At 36.7% G+C, this 17315-nt stretch overlaps 1 protein-coding gene across 1 annotated transcript in view; it reads left to right on the forward strand.

Moving 5' to 3' along the window:
• Window positions 1-1739: 1739 nt before the first annotated feature.
• MYO1E (myosin IE) overlaps window positions 1740-17315 on the forward strand; it is a 62829-nt gene continuing 47253 nt past the window's right edge. Inside the window, exons 1-8 of the mRNA XM_010571754.1 lie at window positions 1740-1817; window positions 4481-4570; window positions 5428-5522; window positions 11042-11129; window positions 12795-12884; window positions 13853-13984; window positions 15409-15543; window positions 16720-16852. Of these exons, the coding sequence (XP_010570056.1) occupies window positions 1740-1817; window positions 4481-4570; window positions 5428-5522; window positions 11042-11129; window positions 12795-12884; window positions 13853-13984; window positions 15409-15543; window positions 16720-16852 (841 nt within the window). The remainder of the gene's footprint in view (window positions 1818-4480; window positions 4571-5427; window positions 5523-11041; window positions 11130-12794; window positions 12885-13852; window positions 13985-15408; window positions 15544-16719; window positions 16853-17315) is intronic.

Below are 17315 nucleotides of genomic sequence, written 5' to 3' on the forward strand. Positions count from 1 at the left end.
TACAAGTTCTGTGCTGTCTGCAGTAGTAAAACAGGTCTGGATTTAGTGCAAGTTAGTTTAACTTGAGGTAAAAATCTAGTTGATCCTTGGTTTTTATGTCAGTCAGGTTGAGATGAAGCTAATCTATAGGCCTGACTCCATTTGTAATAGACATTATGCATTAATACTGTGTCTCTGTTAGTTTTTGTTGGGTTTTCCCCCTAACAGATGCAGTGAAGTTTGTGGGAAAACATACTCTGAGACTTAGTTTAATGAACACTTTCAGCCAACCTAGCTTAAAATAAGAGCCTTGTGTTCCACTGACTCCATTTGTAGTTCCCACTCCTACGCCTGGTGGTGGTACAAGTGCTTCACTATTTACATGAGGAAACAATTCAGCGGACACACTTTTGTGTTTGTACAGTTGCATAGGTCATTTGCTAGTGCAGAAGTGTGTACACACAAAAGTTGCACCTCTGTAAATTGCTTATGTCCCATTTCAAAACACTTGAGTGCAGCCAAAGAGTACCTAAATTTTCTTAATTAATCTGTAAAATTATGCATTAATTTATTCTGCAAAATACTTTTTAATAATAAGTTGCTTGTATTCTGATGAATATGACTTGATCCCATAACATACATGAGAGCAGTGTAGCTAAATCACATTGTTTGAAATTACGGTATTAAAAAATGAGGGGAATACACAGAGTTGCCATTTTGTTGGCCACATCTTCCTTGACAGCATACTCTGTAACTTCTCAGTGTAAAATATGTTAATTCCAGCATCGCTAATTTCAGTACTGCATAAACAAAAATTAAAGTGTAAAAAGGCAAGAGGGCAGAACTCCGTTAGCATTACCTGCCAGGCTACAGAAAATAGGTTTGGGTTTGGAGAGCAGATTTATAGATGAATTAATAGCATTGATCTAGACTGGGTGTAAATTTGTTTGTGGGTGTATCCATAGAACCTAACTACTGTTCAAATCAGCTGGAAAAAAACAGATTTTGATTTCAAGTGGTACAGCTTGAAATGTCACAAGTTTTCAGTAGCATCCTGAAATAGTAGTCTCTAAGTGTGGGGAGAGAATATCTATTTAGATGTCAGTTAAGCATGGTGACTAACAGATCAAAAGGGACTGTTAAGATATGCAGCCGACAAGCTGCATAACATAATCTGCAGAACTTCACTGAATATTTACTGCATCAGGCTCACAGCTTCCTTTTGAGTAACAGCATATGTGCAGGTTTGACTTAAAAGACTGTAAAGGATGGAGAATCCACTGTACCCAGTTCAATAGTTCAGGTAGTAATTATTCTCACTACTAATAGTTGCACTGTAGGAGTGTAATTTTTGCATCCTTAGCTTCCAATAACCGCATCTCAGTTGGGATAATTGTTTTTTTTCCGCTAGATTTAGAAATGTCTGCCATCTGAAATCCCTTCTGTGTGTAGACATGCACAAACCCCCATGAAATTACCTTCTAATTTTTGAGGGCAGTGCAATTCTTTAATAGTTCAGAGGCAAGTCGGTTGACATCATTTATGTATGCTTTTATATAATGCATAGATCAAGGAATAGAATTCAAAGAAAGAAAAATATTTTGGAGGTTGGAATTTGAATAGGTGGGTTTCGGTTATTTAATGCTAATGAGAAATGTAGTAACCTTTTTGATGCTTATTGTGCTTTCCTGCAGGGCAGCAAAGGACATTACAGGTATCACTGGCAGAGCCACAATGTCAAGCACAGTGGAGTGGATGATATGGTCCTTCTTTCCAAAATCACAGAGGATTCCATAGTGGAGAACCTAAAGAAACGATACATGGATGATTATATTTTTGTATCCTTTATAGTGCTGTTTTTAGCAGGGCCCTGTGGACTTGCTGAGCCAATATGAAATTAATTACGTGTATGTATTCTATTTAAGCAGATTACTTGAAGATGCTGAACATTTTACGTGACAGTTCACCTGAGATTACACAAAATGCGTTGTAAACTGAGCTGATTTGATATTTGGAATTGTTCTTGTCATTGTCGAAGATAGGCCTGTAGTCGTCTATATTTATATATCCACATGAAGCTACTGCAGTAATGCTACTTCTAAGAGCAAGAATTAATAGGTTTAAGGCGTTTATGTGTCTTGAAACTATGTTCTCTTCCATACCTCCCAAATTCTAATGCTTTCAAAATAGCATTTCTTCTGTGACATAACCCCATTTACAACTTACTCTGGAATTGTTAATGCTGTGAATCATGGGCTGGTGGAAACAGGTGAATATGTGAAGATTGTAAATCTACAGTGTTTGCACTTTAAATTTTTTTTTTCTATGATTAATGAAAACATGAAAGATTTAAATACCTGAACATATAACCTAACAAGAAAAACAGATTTTGGCACCAAAGGTTTGCTTCCCCCCCCCCCCCCCCCCCCCCCAATTTCATATGAAAGGAATTCCTTGAGATAAGAATAGTCACAATTTCATTTTTAGCTTTCACAATGTAACATGAGCTGCAATAATGAGTTTGGTAAACCCTAGTCAATATGATTATGTACTAGAAAGTGATACTATTTCTTCTGCTGTAGCCAGGTTTTCATACTTGCTAATTGTATCTGGAGAATGGTTTCCTTGAAGAGTTTAACTTTTTTTAGCAGAAAGGGAAGGAAATATAACATCTCCTGGCTGTTTCCATATATTCAGATGGTTAAGAGCTAAATAGCAGCTCAAGTTAGCAAGAGCTGATAGAGGAAAATTGGTGTTGCAGTTGTGCTGACATTTCTATCCTAAACTGCAGAGGTTTTTATTATGTGTGTGCACATGGGTTTGGATCCTCTGTTCAATTAAGTACCACAGCATTATTAAATTTGCCTTACAGAAACATGATAAAGTTGCACAATATTTGTCAAACTATAGTACTGGGGCAAGCTTTTCCTGTTAGTAACACGAGGACTTTTGTCCCTGTGGAATGCTGCACCTTCCATGCAGTATAATCACAAAGTCTTCAGTGCTCTGTGCTGAAGAAATGTTTTTATGCTTTTTTTCTTATAAAAATAAGTGAGATTAACATGGAGATGGTCTTTGTACTGAAGCAGGAATAAGTATGTTTTCCAGGGGGACTTGCAGTCGCATGAGGGATCAGTCTTCTTTTAAAGCATTATAATTCCTTTGTGTAGGGAGAAAAGACTCCTTTTGCAGTTCTGCGAAGGCTTTTCATTCTAAAATGGAGATCATCTCTTGAATCTTTCAATTGTTTGTATGTCCACCCATGAATGAACATTTCTCTGTGCTACGTTGCATAGAGATTACTGAATCATCCCAGAAAATGCTGGTATTGTTTACCAACAGAAAACTGTCACTTTGGATGTTTATACTGATACAATGAATGCTTGATTTATTATATTTGAGACCCAGATGTTGTTACTCTTCTTTGAATTAAATTAAAAAATGTGTGAAGAAAGCATTGCAAATCGACGATACAGAAATTATGTCACGGAGTTATACTTCTCTAACATGTTACCATTTTGTGCTGTGGCACCACAATAACAGATTCTTACATAAGATAATCCAGCAGGACAAATCTGTTAATTTTCCTACTTTTGTACAGAAAGCTTAGATAGTAAATTTGCCTATGAACAATTCCAGATTGTTAAATGAAGCCTGCAGTACAACATTTGGACTCATTGACTTGGGTGCACTCCTAACTCCCAGCTCAATGAACCAGTCCTGCCTGTAAAGTAGGATCAGTTGCTTCATATATGTATGCTGCACTTCTAATTCCAAAGATTTCTAAAGTATTTTGTAAATGTAAGTACATGTGCAGCTGAATGCAGAATGGTGAAATACTAACATTCAAATTGTTGCAAAAAAGCTTTCTGGGACTAATAATAGCTTGAAACTGAGTGTCTTCTTAAAGGGCAGCCTGCAGTATAAGACTCCTAGGGACTGTTAATAGTTACACTGATAACACCACATACTGAATTACGTAATCCCTTAGCTCCCCCACTAGTACACGCAGCTGAGTAATTGTCCAATTTAGCTCAGTAGTGGCTGTTTCCATCTGACTGTGCATGCTCAGCACTATCTCTGTGAGATCAGAATGTGTCACTATACTATATTCTGCAAAGGTCAAAACAATCTTTTGTAATACTGACAGTACAACCTCCTCAGTTACAAAGAGTAAAACAGTTTAAATATGCCATTTCCTTTCTGTATTTTTATTCAAGGTGTGTCATGTTTGGGCCCCTAATACATGTTTCTATACTTGGCTTGTCCTAAAATAAATATTTTGATAATATGAAAGTATCCCATTGAAGGATATGTTTGTATTCTTGTAAGCCTGCTAATTTCATTTTTATTAACAATTGTTAATAAAAAACTGTGGGTTTTTTACTATTATTTGAAGCTGTGCTGTATTATGTAATAGATGGGAAAGTTATTTGGCGGTCGCTAGTGGTAAGATAATACTTTATGAAACAGTAGTTACCTTAACTTCTTTTGAACACAGACATATATTGGTTCTGTATTAATCTCTGTGAATCCTTTCAAGCAAATGCCGTATTTTGGGGAAAAGGAAATTGAAATGTACCAAGGAGCAGTAAGTAAAGCAGTCTAAAATGTACTGCTGTATTCAGGGGCATGTAAACATTATTCCACACAGTTAAACTCTTGGAAGCATTTGTTTCTGGGTTTTGGTAGCCTGGAAGAACTTGGCTGATATCCATTACCATATATTGAGTCTTCAGATTGAATTCCCTGGAACATAGGATTAGTATTTCAAGAAAATACTTGTACTGATTAACTCTAATCTACATCGGGTTTCTCTCCTTGACATGTCCCTCCTCCTGCAAAGGCAGTTTTTAAGCTATTGTATGCTTAAAGTGTGGTGCACAATATAAAAAAAAAAATGGAGATGCCAAAATTGGATGCCACTTTTGAAAATATAATTTGAAGAGTGAGTCAGCACAAGGACATTAGGGACTTAAAATTCACTTTCCTGCTCTGCTTGCATTGGGCATGTCCATAGATTTGGGAAACCATTTGGTTTGAATGGACTCAGTGGTTAAAAATGAAACATACAGCACCAGGCTCTGTGTAGCGGTTTAGGTAGTTTATTGTTAGCATATGACCACTGGTGGAATGGGCTTAAATTATGTGAGTTTCTCTTGGACAAGTAATATATTTCAAGCACAGACCATTTTTAGAACAGGGTGTTTACGATAGTTTAGGAGAAAATTATGGATGAGAGAAAGATCAGTAACAAAATCCAGAGACTTTGGTTTGTTTTTGTTAAACAAACAAAAAAAAATTCCTGGGGAAAATTCAGTATAAAGTAGGATTCAGGACTGTTTTTCCAGGAAAATAATTCTTCCAATTTAAATAAAAATTTATATATTGCTCTTTCTGTGTTGTTTAAAGCTGTGTTGAAAAATTATTCTCTATTTCCCCTCCTAGGCACAATATGAAAACCCACCACATATATATGCTCTTGCAGACTGCATGTACAGAAACATGATTATTGACAGAGAAAATCAGTGTGTCATTATTAGGTAAGAAAAAGATCTGTTAAAAAATATTTTACCATCTTCCTTTGGTGTTTTAACTTCAAGAAGCAGAAAAGTTTATTTTTTATTATATCAATAAAAATCTGTGTCCATGACCACTGAACATTTTGGAGTTTTCTAGGATAGCTAAATACTTTCTGACCCTCCCTTTTGTTTTCCAGTGAAATCCTGATGGTAGCTTAACCACAAGAAATCTCTCTCACATAGCCAGTTTCATGCCCAACACCAAAACTGCAATAGCTTGAATGACTACATGAGAGAGATGGATTAACAACTATAGCAGCCACAGATACTGTTAAATCCAACATTCTGACTGCATTTACCATACTCTGTTTTTAGTACTATTCCCCCCCACCCCCCCCCCCCCCAAAAAAAAAAATACTTTTTTTTCCTTTTGGCATTTTGCTTGCATTCAGTCAGAGACAAAAGGAGGAGAGAGATACTGGAAAATTAATTTTGTCTTCACTATTAATCTAATTATAAGGCTGAGGAAATTCACTGTAGAATTATTACTGAACTTTTTTAACGACATGCATTACTGAAGTCACAATCAAAGTGAGTTTTGGGTCCAGAGGTATACTTTGTTCTCATCTGTGGGTTTATGGTTGGTGTATGATAAAAGAAAGTGTGCAGAGAGCAAGAACTGCAGGATATTTGAGCTGGTACACTGTACCCCTTCTGACTTTCCTTCTTATGTGTAAAACTTAAGAGGTTCACTGTAGTGCACCTGGAACTGCACTTTACCTGTGGCAGTGGTCTCCAGAGTGGGGTGCGTGCATCTCGGGGGCTGTGCAGTGAAATCCACTGCGATACGGGAAGAAAATATTAGATGTTCCATAGTAGATGTATGTAATTTATAAATAGATAAATTATATACATACATTGGGAGTGTGTGCTCGGACTTTTTTTTTAATGATGGCGTGTGTGATCAAAAGTGTTTGGTGACCACTGACCTATGAGACTTTCCCAAGAACTAGGGAAAAGAAAGAGGAGAAAAAGAAAAAATAATTTGAAGGGAGACTGTCATTATTTTATTAATAACAGCTTTTCTTTAGCTTTCTGTCATTTCTCTGTGGAACATAGTGAGAGGCAGCACTATGAATTAACTGCTGTTGAATTTAACAAAAGAGAGATTTCAAGACTGAATGTTTTCTTTGTCCAGGGCGCCCTCTCTGGTCTTTTCCTTGGGGTGTGTGTGCGCCCTGCCATGCCACAGCCCCAAGGGGCCAGGATGTCGGGGGGGATCAGGTCAGATGCCTTGTAGCTTAGTGCACTCCATCCTTTGGGCTGGAAACTGCAAGGAAATGGTGGATGGTGACTGATGTTTATGTTTACATGCCCTTGCACCAGCCACTTACTAATTTAATGTTGTTTCCGGGAGTATTATAAAGAAGTGGGCTTAGTATGCGGGTCTCACATGTGGAGGTGCTCCAGTGTTCCTGTACCCTACTGAATGATCCAGTGTGAAAATAGATTTCATATTAATTTATCACTGATGAGCTGCTGTGAAACCTTGTGAGAAGTAATTGTTTCAAAGTTACATTCACTGTTTTCTTTCTTTGAATCTATGCCTGGGGGTCGTCCAGGCAGAGCTTTCCTGGGTGACATGTTACAGTGAAAAAGTGCGTAGGTATGTCCCTCTTAGTATCAGCAAAGTGTATGTAACTCTGTAGAAACTGTTGATTTTATGTATAGGAAGGTCAACCAGGTGTTAACAGTTTGCTACACTGACCTGTTTTCTTCTAAGGGCCTCCCTCTTCCCAGGCCCCTGGCTACAGCATGGTGCCATATGAAACAAAATGCCCATATTCCTGTCTCTCATGTATCTGAATTGTTCCCTGAGTTCAGTCTTCCTTTTTTGGAAGACTGATGCCTGATTGGTGGCAGACTAGAAGCGCCCAAGATACTGTAGCTCTTGAGTGAAATGAATGTTCTAGCTGTCTTCCTGTCTACTACCACACCGTCAGTTTCACTTAATAGCTGCCAAGGACTTTACCGTTTCTGCCCCTAAACTGGTGATTCTCAAAAAATTGAGGTATAGTTCTGTCTGTCTGTCCGCAGTTCCACAGAAGTCTGCTGAACCTAAGTAGTTTCAAATGAACCTTTGCATTTCAGTGAACCATAGTTTTTGGTATAAAAATTTGTCCTGTGGAAAACGAGTGATGATAACATTATGGTTATTATGAGGTAGGTGCCAGTTTGCTTCTCTGCTTCACAACTAGTCTGAATTTGGAGTGACTTCACTGAAAATCCCTGGTGGAACAGAAGGAACAGAGCAGGCTAGTACAGAAATTAAAAATAATCTTTCTATGTGATAATACTAATTTAAAATGAAAAACTGTTACCAAACAACCTTTCTAGGGCCAGGAAAGCCTGTTTCATTAGTGGAGTAATTGCAGCACATATGCATGTGCGTTAAGAAAATTACATGTACGCATGTCTAATTATAGATGACAAGCCATCTTAAATACTACAAATATATGTTAATGGAAAGATCATTTACCACCCCGGCTGTTTTTAGTGAACAACTCATGTCTGTCTTGTCTCTCATGTCAAGTCTATTAAGTTCAAAATTTAATATGAGATTTCTAGTCAGCTTCTGTATCTCAACTTTCCAGAAGACTCAAATGACTGATTGTTCTAAAACATCTATACAGAATCTAACTGGAAATATGGTTGAATTTTAATGAGGAAGTGGTAGAAACGTAAGTCTACTCCAGTAAGAAAAGTTAGGTAAAAACTCTGATTCAGAAGGGAAAAATATTTCACTGAAGTTATGCTACTGAGGTTTCTCTGAACATAGTTAGAGAAAGTAAATTTTCTGTGTAAATAAAAGCTTATCCAAACACATCAGAGTATTTTACATATGCAGTGGTCTTTACTGGCAGATCCAAGAGTTCTTTATAAATATTTGTTATTAAATTTTTTACATTGTCCTGATGATGTAGATAGGTATTACTTGTATTGTTCTGCAGCCAGGGATAGTGTATTAAATGTCACTTAGAAAATTAATTTTAGAGAGAAGGATGAGGCTGTGTATTGGATCTGGCTTCTCTACTCACTGATTATATTTCCTCTGGGAAGGAAGGAAGGAGCAAAAGATTTTCCCTCTGCATTTGTAGTCTTATTACAATTTCAGCTAAGTGTTAATTGACTTTGCTGAACAAAATGTCACTTTTCTGAAGTAGCAAATAGTGCTAGTAAGAAAAGTCTCTGAGAAAATTGCCAGTACCACAATCCACTTACTTGAAACCATTATAATAATTTTTTCAACCTTTAAAAACCTCTGTACTTCCAGCATACTTAAAACTACCAAGCTAGAAAATTATTCTTACATCTTCTTAAAATAGTTTTAATAGCAGCAGAGCAGTAAGATATATGTGAAAAAGCTTCTGTATGAGAATCATTTGGCAGGAATGCCACAATTTCCCTGTTACAGTTAACTACCTGAGCTTTACGGGGGGCAAGATACCATCCCAGCAGATAAAGTTACTTCAATTCATAAATAATGCATCATCCATCCTGTTTTATTCTAGTTTAATTGGAGCAATTTACTGGTCTCTGATCAATAAAAGCATAAAGCTGAAAAAAAGTGTATGCATGCATAAATCTAAAGCAAACTCTAAAAGGCAGTCTTTTGGCCAAATTAATTTAATATAAAGGACCACTTACATCAAAACAGGGAGTAACAATAACATGGAACTATATTCCTCCAGGTCAATTTTCGTGGCAGATACTATGGAATGAGAAATACAAGCCACACTTAATTTGAACAACACGGAGAAGGATAATTTATGCATCAAAGAAAATCTTACAGAAATGTGTTACATTTTTACTGCGTGATAAATAATACCCGATCAAACTAATTCAGTGTTTGGCCCCAGATCCTCCTCTGTATTCAGTTGAAAACAGCTTATATAAACTGAAGAGTATGATTCTGTTTAGATTGGTTTGTCTGTCTTGCTTTACAACAGGATGAGCAAATTTACTGTGAGCAGATTTTGAAGTAATGTTATTTTAATTATCAAACTATTCCTGATTTGAACTTCTAAATACAGTTTGCCATCCAGCAAACTCTGTCCCTGTGAATGTAGTAGATGCCAGTAATACAGGCTTTCTTCTCGATGACTCAAAATAATAAAAATCATGGTACACACTTCACAGATGAGATGATGAAGTATTTTTTCACCTTTTCAAGTTTCCTGTTTGATCTGTAAAACTGCAGTCAGGAGAAGACAAAAGCATGAAAACGTTTCTGGGGAGAAAAAAAAACCAAAAAGCCTTTAAATATTTCTGTACTGTTTGGAAGCTTTAAAGATGTAAAATGTTATTTGCAGCTTGGCAGTTTGGGGAGCTTTTTCAGAATTAAACCTTTGGACATGTCTCCATTACTCCTGCCGATAAGGAGCTCTGAGTTGACATTCTCAGCAAGTCCTTTTCCTGTGCAGGACATGCTGATGTTTCTCTGGCAAACGTAGCTAAAATTTATGCAGGAAAAGATACGCATTTGATCTATATCCAGGAACAAGTAAGCGCAGGGTAGAAGAGTCAACAACATTCACTGAAATTATTCAGGAGCTTAAAGATAGCAAAGACTTTCACACAAGAAAAAAAATATTTCAGATATCTTTATGACATTGAACCAACATCCGTGTGTTATATTTTGGTATTAGTATAGTTGTCCAGGTCAGGGTAAATTCATTAAGGTCAAAGCTGACTTGCACCAACATTTATGTAAGTCTGGGGGAATTCTGTTGAAATGAAGTTAGTTTTAAGGTATGAAATAAAGCATGAGGTTGGATTGTCTAGCATACCAATCTTCTTTCCCTCTTGAGAAGCTTACTAATCACGAGAAGGCAAATCTACTGATGTTGTAAGCATTATTCACAGTTCAAATGAAATATTATAATGGAAGGAAGGAATTGTGAAAGCTAGTATGGAATATTAAGACTTCTTGTACCCTGTGTCAAGAAGCATAGGAACAGGAAGGTAGTTCTTCCGTCATTCAGGATGTGATTAATAATGTCGCATTATTTCATTCAGGAACACCTAAAACAAAAGACTTCTGCAATGAAGTAGGTATCTGGCATGCCATTCAAAGTTTGGATTTTCGAATGAGTTTTTGTGTTAAGATCTGAAGTCCCACTAAATTTAGATGGGAATTGAGTTCTTAACACACTTGTTCTCTTTTGAGCATCTTGGTTTAAGCATATTTATTTCTCAGTTTACATAGTTTTCTGACTTTGAAGTCCCATAGAGATTCTGGTGTGCATGCAAGATGATGTATTCAAAATTATTTATTCACAAACATATACAAGTAGCATGCTACAATACTATATCATAGTCTATATATTACCAGCTTACCCGATGTAAATATGGTGTATATTATTTATTATTCATTGTTAAGGTACCTAGTCTTGGTTGTACAAGATAAACCTTGAATTACTCTATTCTAGAGTTATTTAAAAACTAACAGGTACATTTTTGTGTTCCTTTTTTCATAGTGGGGAAAGTGGTGCTGGAAAGACTGTAGCTGCTAAATATATCATGAGTTATATCTCGAAAATTTCAGGAGGTGGCCCTAAAGTACAGGTGAGTTGATATAAAGTAATACTGAAGCATAAGCACAGTCTAAACTTTACTTCAGAGGTAGAATGACAAAGGTATGTCTTGGTAGACACTGGCAGCCAAGAGGCACTCTACCAAAGCAGCTTGTGGGTGAGCAGCTAGAAATACATACAAGCCCTCAACAACAGAGACACAACTGAAGTGGAGAGTGAACTGCTTGCTTGCAGATTCCTGGGCTGCCTGTGTGATGGGAGCCATATGAGGGAAATCCACAGACACAGAATCATCTGTGCTAAAAGTTTTGCAGCTCTCACGCTGAATTATGTCTACAAGCGTTTTGGTTTTTTTTTTAAGTTAAGGGGTAAAAGGTACTTTAATTATTGTTCTTAACCAGATTAAGAACAACAACTGATCTCCTTATAGTAGTTGTGTGGGGTCTTGTTCCTCTTGTGTTGGCATTCTGTTGAAAATGGAACTGGCTTTTCAGGTTTTTATTACTTCCATTAAATCTCTTATTTGTATGCATACGTCAGAGAGCCAACAGCAGGAACATCATCTTGCTTTATGAGGTTATCTAGTCAAAATTAGAGTATCTGAAAGCTAGCTGAAACAACAAATAGTTGCTTTTGTTGATACCTATACTATTAATGTCTGCTCTATCTATCGAAACCTATTAACTAAAGCTAATTGAGCGAATTAGCCATAAAAATTCCCTTAATGATGTACAATGTCATTCACTGACAGGCAGTGGTAGATAGGTAGTAGCTGCTTTTACTAGTCCACTCTTTTTGAGTGCTTACTGTTATTTTTTTGCTTTATTGCAGTCTCTGATGTTGAGTATGTTCTTTCTGCTTAGTTTTGCACAACAGTGATACAGGGAACATTGCAGAGAATAATTCGGTAGACAAGAAAGTGATCCAGATAAAGTATGCATTATGTTATTTTTGGAATAAATATAATCATAATTTATAAGTAAATATTTTGTGTTATTTAAAAGATTCCAGCTTTTTGTACAAAATTAAAAATATTCTTAGTGATTACAGAGTAACAGTTGACGAAGTTGGTAAGTTGCCTTGAGCATTTCTTTTGAAACAAAATTCAGTCTTCACTTCACAATCCAGCATGCATTGGGTTTGTTCAAAAGCTAATATCTTGTCCATACTTCCAACTCCTAGGATCAGATAAAGACACAGTAGTAACACACTTCAGTTGCTTTCTAAGACAGCTAGATAGCAGCATCATTGATCCCAAAACAGGTTGCTGAAGCACTTGCAGATTCCTAAATTTCATGCTGCTCTGACTTCATTGGTTGTGGTTCCAGACCCTCCAAAAAGATTTAAGTGCTCATGTGTAAGAAGGAAATTGTTTAAAATCAAGACGATAAAAAACCCAGATCAATTTATTGGCTGTGTTGCTTGGCAGAACATTGAACAGAAGGACTAGATTTTAGCCTCAGGTGTTTTGTTCAATTTTGTAGGATTTTCTTCAAAAAATAGGAACTAGAAGCTGTGAGGGAAAAAAAAATGCTTAGTTTCTATTCCTTGTCTGATCAAGAGGATTTCTTACAGATGCAGTCTTTCTTGCTTTTTTAATATATAATTTAGATGTCATGGTTTTCTAGAAAATCTGTAAGAACTTTAAAAATGTCTGTTTCTGAATCTGTATTTCTCTCATTTCCTAAAATTTTAGCATGTTAAAGATATTATTCTACAGTCCAACCCTTTACTGGAGGCCTTTGGGAATGCAAAAACTGTACGGAACAACAACTCCAGCAGATTTGTAAGTCCCTCTACCTTAGAGATTACTTTATTCTTCCGACTTCTGTGCTGTTACAGAGACAGTATTCAGGACTATAATATAAATTGGCTACAAATGAGGTAAATCTAAATAAGTTATAAAGTGTGTTTTAAAACACAAAGTATATGTTGAGAGGCCTTTATTTCATTCTGTATAGGTTGTCCATTTGTTTCTCTTACAATATGTACTGGTCACAATTTATAAAATGTTCAGTTAGCAAGCAAATAACTTATCAGCAACAAACTGGCCAGTTTTCCAGATCAGCAAAATATACGCAGTAATACATGTTTAAACCAAAATACTTTGATAGCTTTTTGAAAAACAGATTAAACCATCTTTAGAGTTGTTTGATTGGAAATGCCTTTATTAATATGTACAGAAAGTAAGGCAGGAATTATTTTCAGTCTGTCGTTATAAAATACTCAAGATAATATTGTGAAATGACTGTTCACTAGCTAACATACTGTAGGTTCCGTTTTTAAAAGTTACACATAAGCTTTACAAATTTGAGATTTGTTCCTCAGCCAAGGTGAGTGTTAATGCAGTTAATGTCTCCCTGAGAGAAAAAGATAATTGCTTTACCTTGCTTCCAACCAGAATGCTATGTTTGCTGTTGGTCATAAATCTGTTAAATTTACTACCCGTATAGGTGAGCCTTATGGTTTCCTTTATACTAAGCAAGAGTCTCAGCAGAGGAAAGAAGCCACTGAATTCCTCTCTACATTTGCATTAACACATGACGTATTATCCCAAGTCTAGCGCTGTGTAAATGCAGAAAGAAAGATATATGATAGTTCAAGAATCTAAGCTTAGGTTATACCTCGAGGCAGCTGTGTCACTGCATCCATAAAGATGAAATATCCTGGTAACCTTCCTTGAGGTACAGTACAAGTGCATGATTTCAGATCTGTATTTACTAATCATTCAACAGCTTTATTTATTTATTACAGGGGAAATACTTTGAAATCCAGTTTAGCCCAGGTGGAGAACCAGATGGAGGGAAAATCTCCAACTTCCTACTGGAAAAATCTCGAGTTGTAATGAGGAATCCTGGAGAGAGGAGTTTTCACATTTTTTACCAGGTCAGAAGTGTATAGGTCCTTTCTAAGTTATTTAAAATAACTAGGACCAGTTTTTCCTCTTGATTGAAAAGTCGTTCTCAACACAGTGAGATTACTGAATGCGCACTCAAGAAGGTAATCTGGATATCACTGGGAAACTTGATAGCTTGTTAAGACACCATCTAACATAGACCTACTTAGCTGCCTTTCAGCTCCAGAGCAAAAGTACTTCAATATTTCAAAGGCCTTGCTTGGAAATTCACTGTGAACTCCCATATGGAAAAGTCCAGTAGAATATAATAGAAAATGAGAACTTTCCAACAGATTTCTTTTTAAACTGGCCTGTGTAATTATACCTTCTGCTGTGGAATTCCATAGCACAACTGTGAAAGAGAGATTTGATTCTCAGTTGTTTTCTAGGACATTTAGGATAATATCTATTTGTTGAATCATCCCCACTTTTTTTGTGTTTCAAAAGGCTCTTCTGGCCTTCACTGGTCCTTGACATGCGAGTTCCTTATCTGCTGAAGTGCTGTTGATCAAGCTCTACAAAACTAGAGTAAAGACAGTGCATTGTAAGTGACTGTAAGCAGCTTCACATAAAGTTGAAGTGCCATTGCCAGGATGGAAAGCTGAGTTGGAGCTGGAATTGCTCCAGGAGCTGTGCCTTCTCCTCTTCTGAGGGATATGAACAATTTGCACTGTCCTGCTGATTTTCCTCTGTGGCTTGGGGAGGCTTTTTGACACGGGAGTTAAGAGGAAGGTTTTGACTATTATCTTCTGAGATTAGTTTGTTCATTCCTTCCTATTGCAGCCATGTCTGTGCATAACTGCGTGGACTTTACATAGGTCTAAGGGACCTCTCCTCTGGCATCGCAGAAAGTACAGGAACCGTTTTTTAAGTACTGTGTTATTTATTATCAGCCCTGTTGGCCTAAATGATGCAAAGTGGTGTGACTTGAGCCATGCTTCAAATCAACATAGTATTGGAGCAGTTCAAAACTGGCTTCACATAATGGGCATAAAGGATACTTGGCCTCACAATTAGAGTCACAAATAATGCTTTCTTGATGTGTTTTTTCAACTCTGCCTATCTTTCAGTAGGCATGGAAAACACATTGCTCCTGAGGATTTAGATAATACATTGAAGACTGGAAAACCTGCTTTGCCTTCATGAGGTAAAGATAATGGAAGGCATTTAAGTCAGTCGCAGTTTTTGCTTTTTATTACATGTGGAAGTTAGAACTAAACCATTCATGGGAATGGGAATGAGAATCTGGTCTTTTGGGTTAAACAATTAACAAAATACAGGAAGGATACATACCTGGCACAGCACTAGCCATATCTCTCCCAGTAATTTCAGGCTCAGTCACCTGTTTCCGACCTGCCTCGTCTCTGCTGAAGATTGTTGTGTGATACCTAATTTGGTGATTTTTATTCTGCAGCTAATTGAAGGGGCCTCCTCAGAACAAAAAAGCAGTCTTGGCATTACCAGTATGGACTACTATTACTATCTGAGTCTCTCTGGGTCCTACAAAGTCGATGATATCAATGACAAATTGGATTTCCAAGAAACATTGGTGAGTTTTTTACTCTATGATTTGAGTAGTGGTGGATGTATGTTCATTTCACTGTCCATTTGTAGCAAAGACATTGGTGTATTAATGTGGGAATGAGAAATTAATGTAGATGTAAGTTATTTTAATTATATTTTACACTGAGGAGGAGGTCCTGTGTTGCAGCCTAACAATCCTGCGAAGATAGATTGTTTTTACAGAAAGGTGTTTTGTTTTCTGTTTGTTGTTTTTCAGAAGGGTGCAATGACATTTAATTGAGGGCAGATAATCTGCAGTATGAAAAATGGGAAATGCAAACACAGTGAGGAACTTCCATTAGAAGAAAATATAAGAGCGCCCTATTTTAGCTGAATTCTTAGTGGTGACTGATCTTCCATGCCTACTTAAAACAGTGCAGCTGAAAGGCTGGAGAAGGGGCCTTAGAAAGCATAGATCAGGGATCTTTATCTAGTGCTGTGACCTTTATGCGAGTCATGACAACTTGCTGATCTTCTGTTACTAGAAGTTTACTATTTAAAATAAGCATATTAACACATCTTCTTATTTATATATGTAGCACATTTAAAGGCCTAAAAAAAAAATTGTTACTGTTGTATTCTAGCTAATTTGGTATTTTAGAAAAACAGTCAGTTGAGAAGATATTCTGTAAGTTACCATGTCCTCTAGACTCCAAAACCCACTGTTGTGGATTATTTTCTAGTAAGTGGCTGAAATTCACAGCCTGAGCCAGACAGACTGTGCTGCTTTTTAGAGTCATTCAGTACAGCTTCACAGTTCTTAGTCTCAGTGGATAAGCTGTCTGTGTAGAAGGAATAAAACCACTGTCTCTTAAGTTCATTGTTTCCCATTTTGCAATGAGACTATTTTTAGTGTGACACTTATGAGCAGGCACTTTTTTTTAAAGTAACTTCAATTTTTCCAGAGTTTATTTTGCTAACACATCTTTTAAACAGTGTGGATGCTTCTGTATTTAAATTAAAAAAAATACAAAAATGCTGAAATAGGACATCTGGTACCTTTTGAAACTTCAGTGCAGGCTGTAATGAAATTGCCTTAGGTATTTGAACTGTTTTGAAAAACTCAAATTTTTAACATCAAAATTTTAAAAGGACTTCTATGACAAGAGTCACTGAATGGATTCTTTGACTGATCCAATTTTTTTTTTCTTTTTCTTCCCAGCATGCGATGAGTGTGATTGGGATCTTTGCAGAGGAACAGGCATTGGTGCTGCAGATAGTGGCAGGAATACTGCATTTGGGAAACATCAGTTTCAAAGAAGTTGGCAACTATGCAGCAGTGGAGAGTGAGGAGTGTAAGTACCTCTCGAAACTGTTAGAGAGTTAGCAGGGGGCTGCAACCCAGATGGCATAAGGTGAACTGCAATCTTGAGCTGCTTATCCAAACACAGTGTATCATTTCTTGTAGTGCGAGGCTGCTAATTTAGATTCTTTTCCAAAACCAATGGTACTGAGGCTGTTTTGTCTTTTACAATGCCACTGACTTAACAGGAATGCAGTTTTGCATTTTGAATTTAAGAAATCCTTTTCCAGCCCTTGAATATGAAAGAATAGAAATTGTGAGAAACAATTTCAAGCAAACTTGAACTCTGCTCCTGTCAATGCATTAGCACACATTCATAAAAACACCTGTTTCTTTTGTGATTTGTCTGACCTCATTGCCATGTGAAAGCAGCTACCAACTTGTGGAGTATCCCTAGTCTCAGGTACTCAGGCATAGATGTATGTACATGCATCCAGAAGAGATGCCTTGAAAAC

Source organism: Haliaeetus leucocephalus, unplaced genomic scaffold (genome assembly GCF_000737465.1).
Source record: "Haliaeetus leucocephalus isolate CR32 unplaced genomic scaffold, Haliaeetus_leucocephalus-4.0 Scaffold339, whole genome shotgun sequence".
Lineage (NCBI taxonomy): Eukaryota > Metazoa > Chordata > Aves > Accipitriformes > Accipitridae > Haliaeetus > Haliaeetus leucocephalus.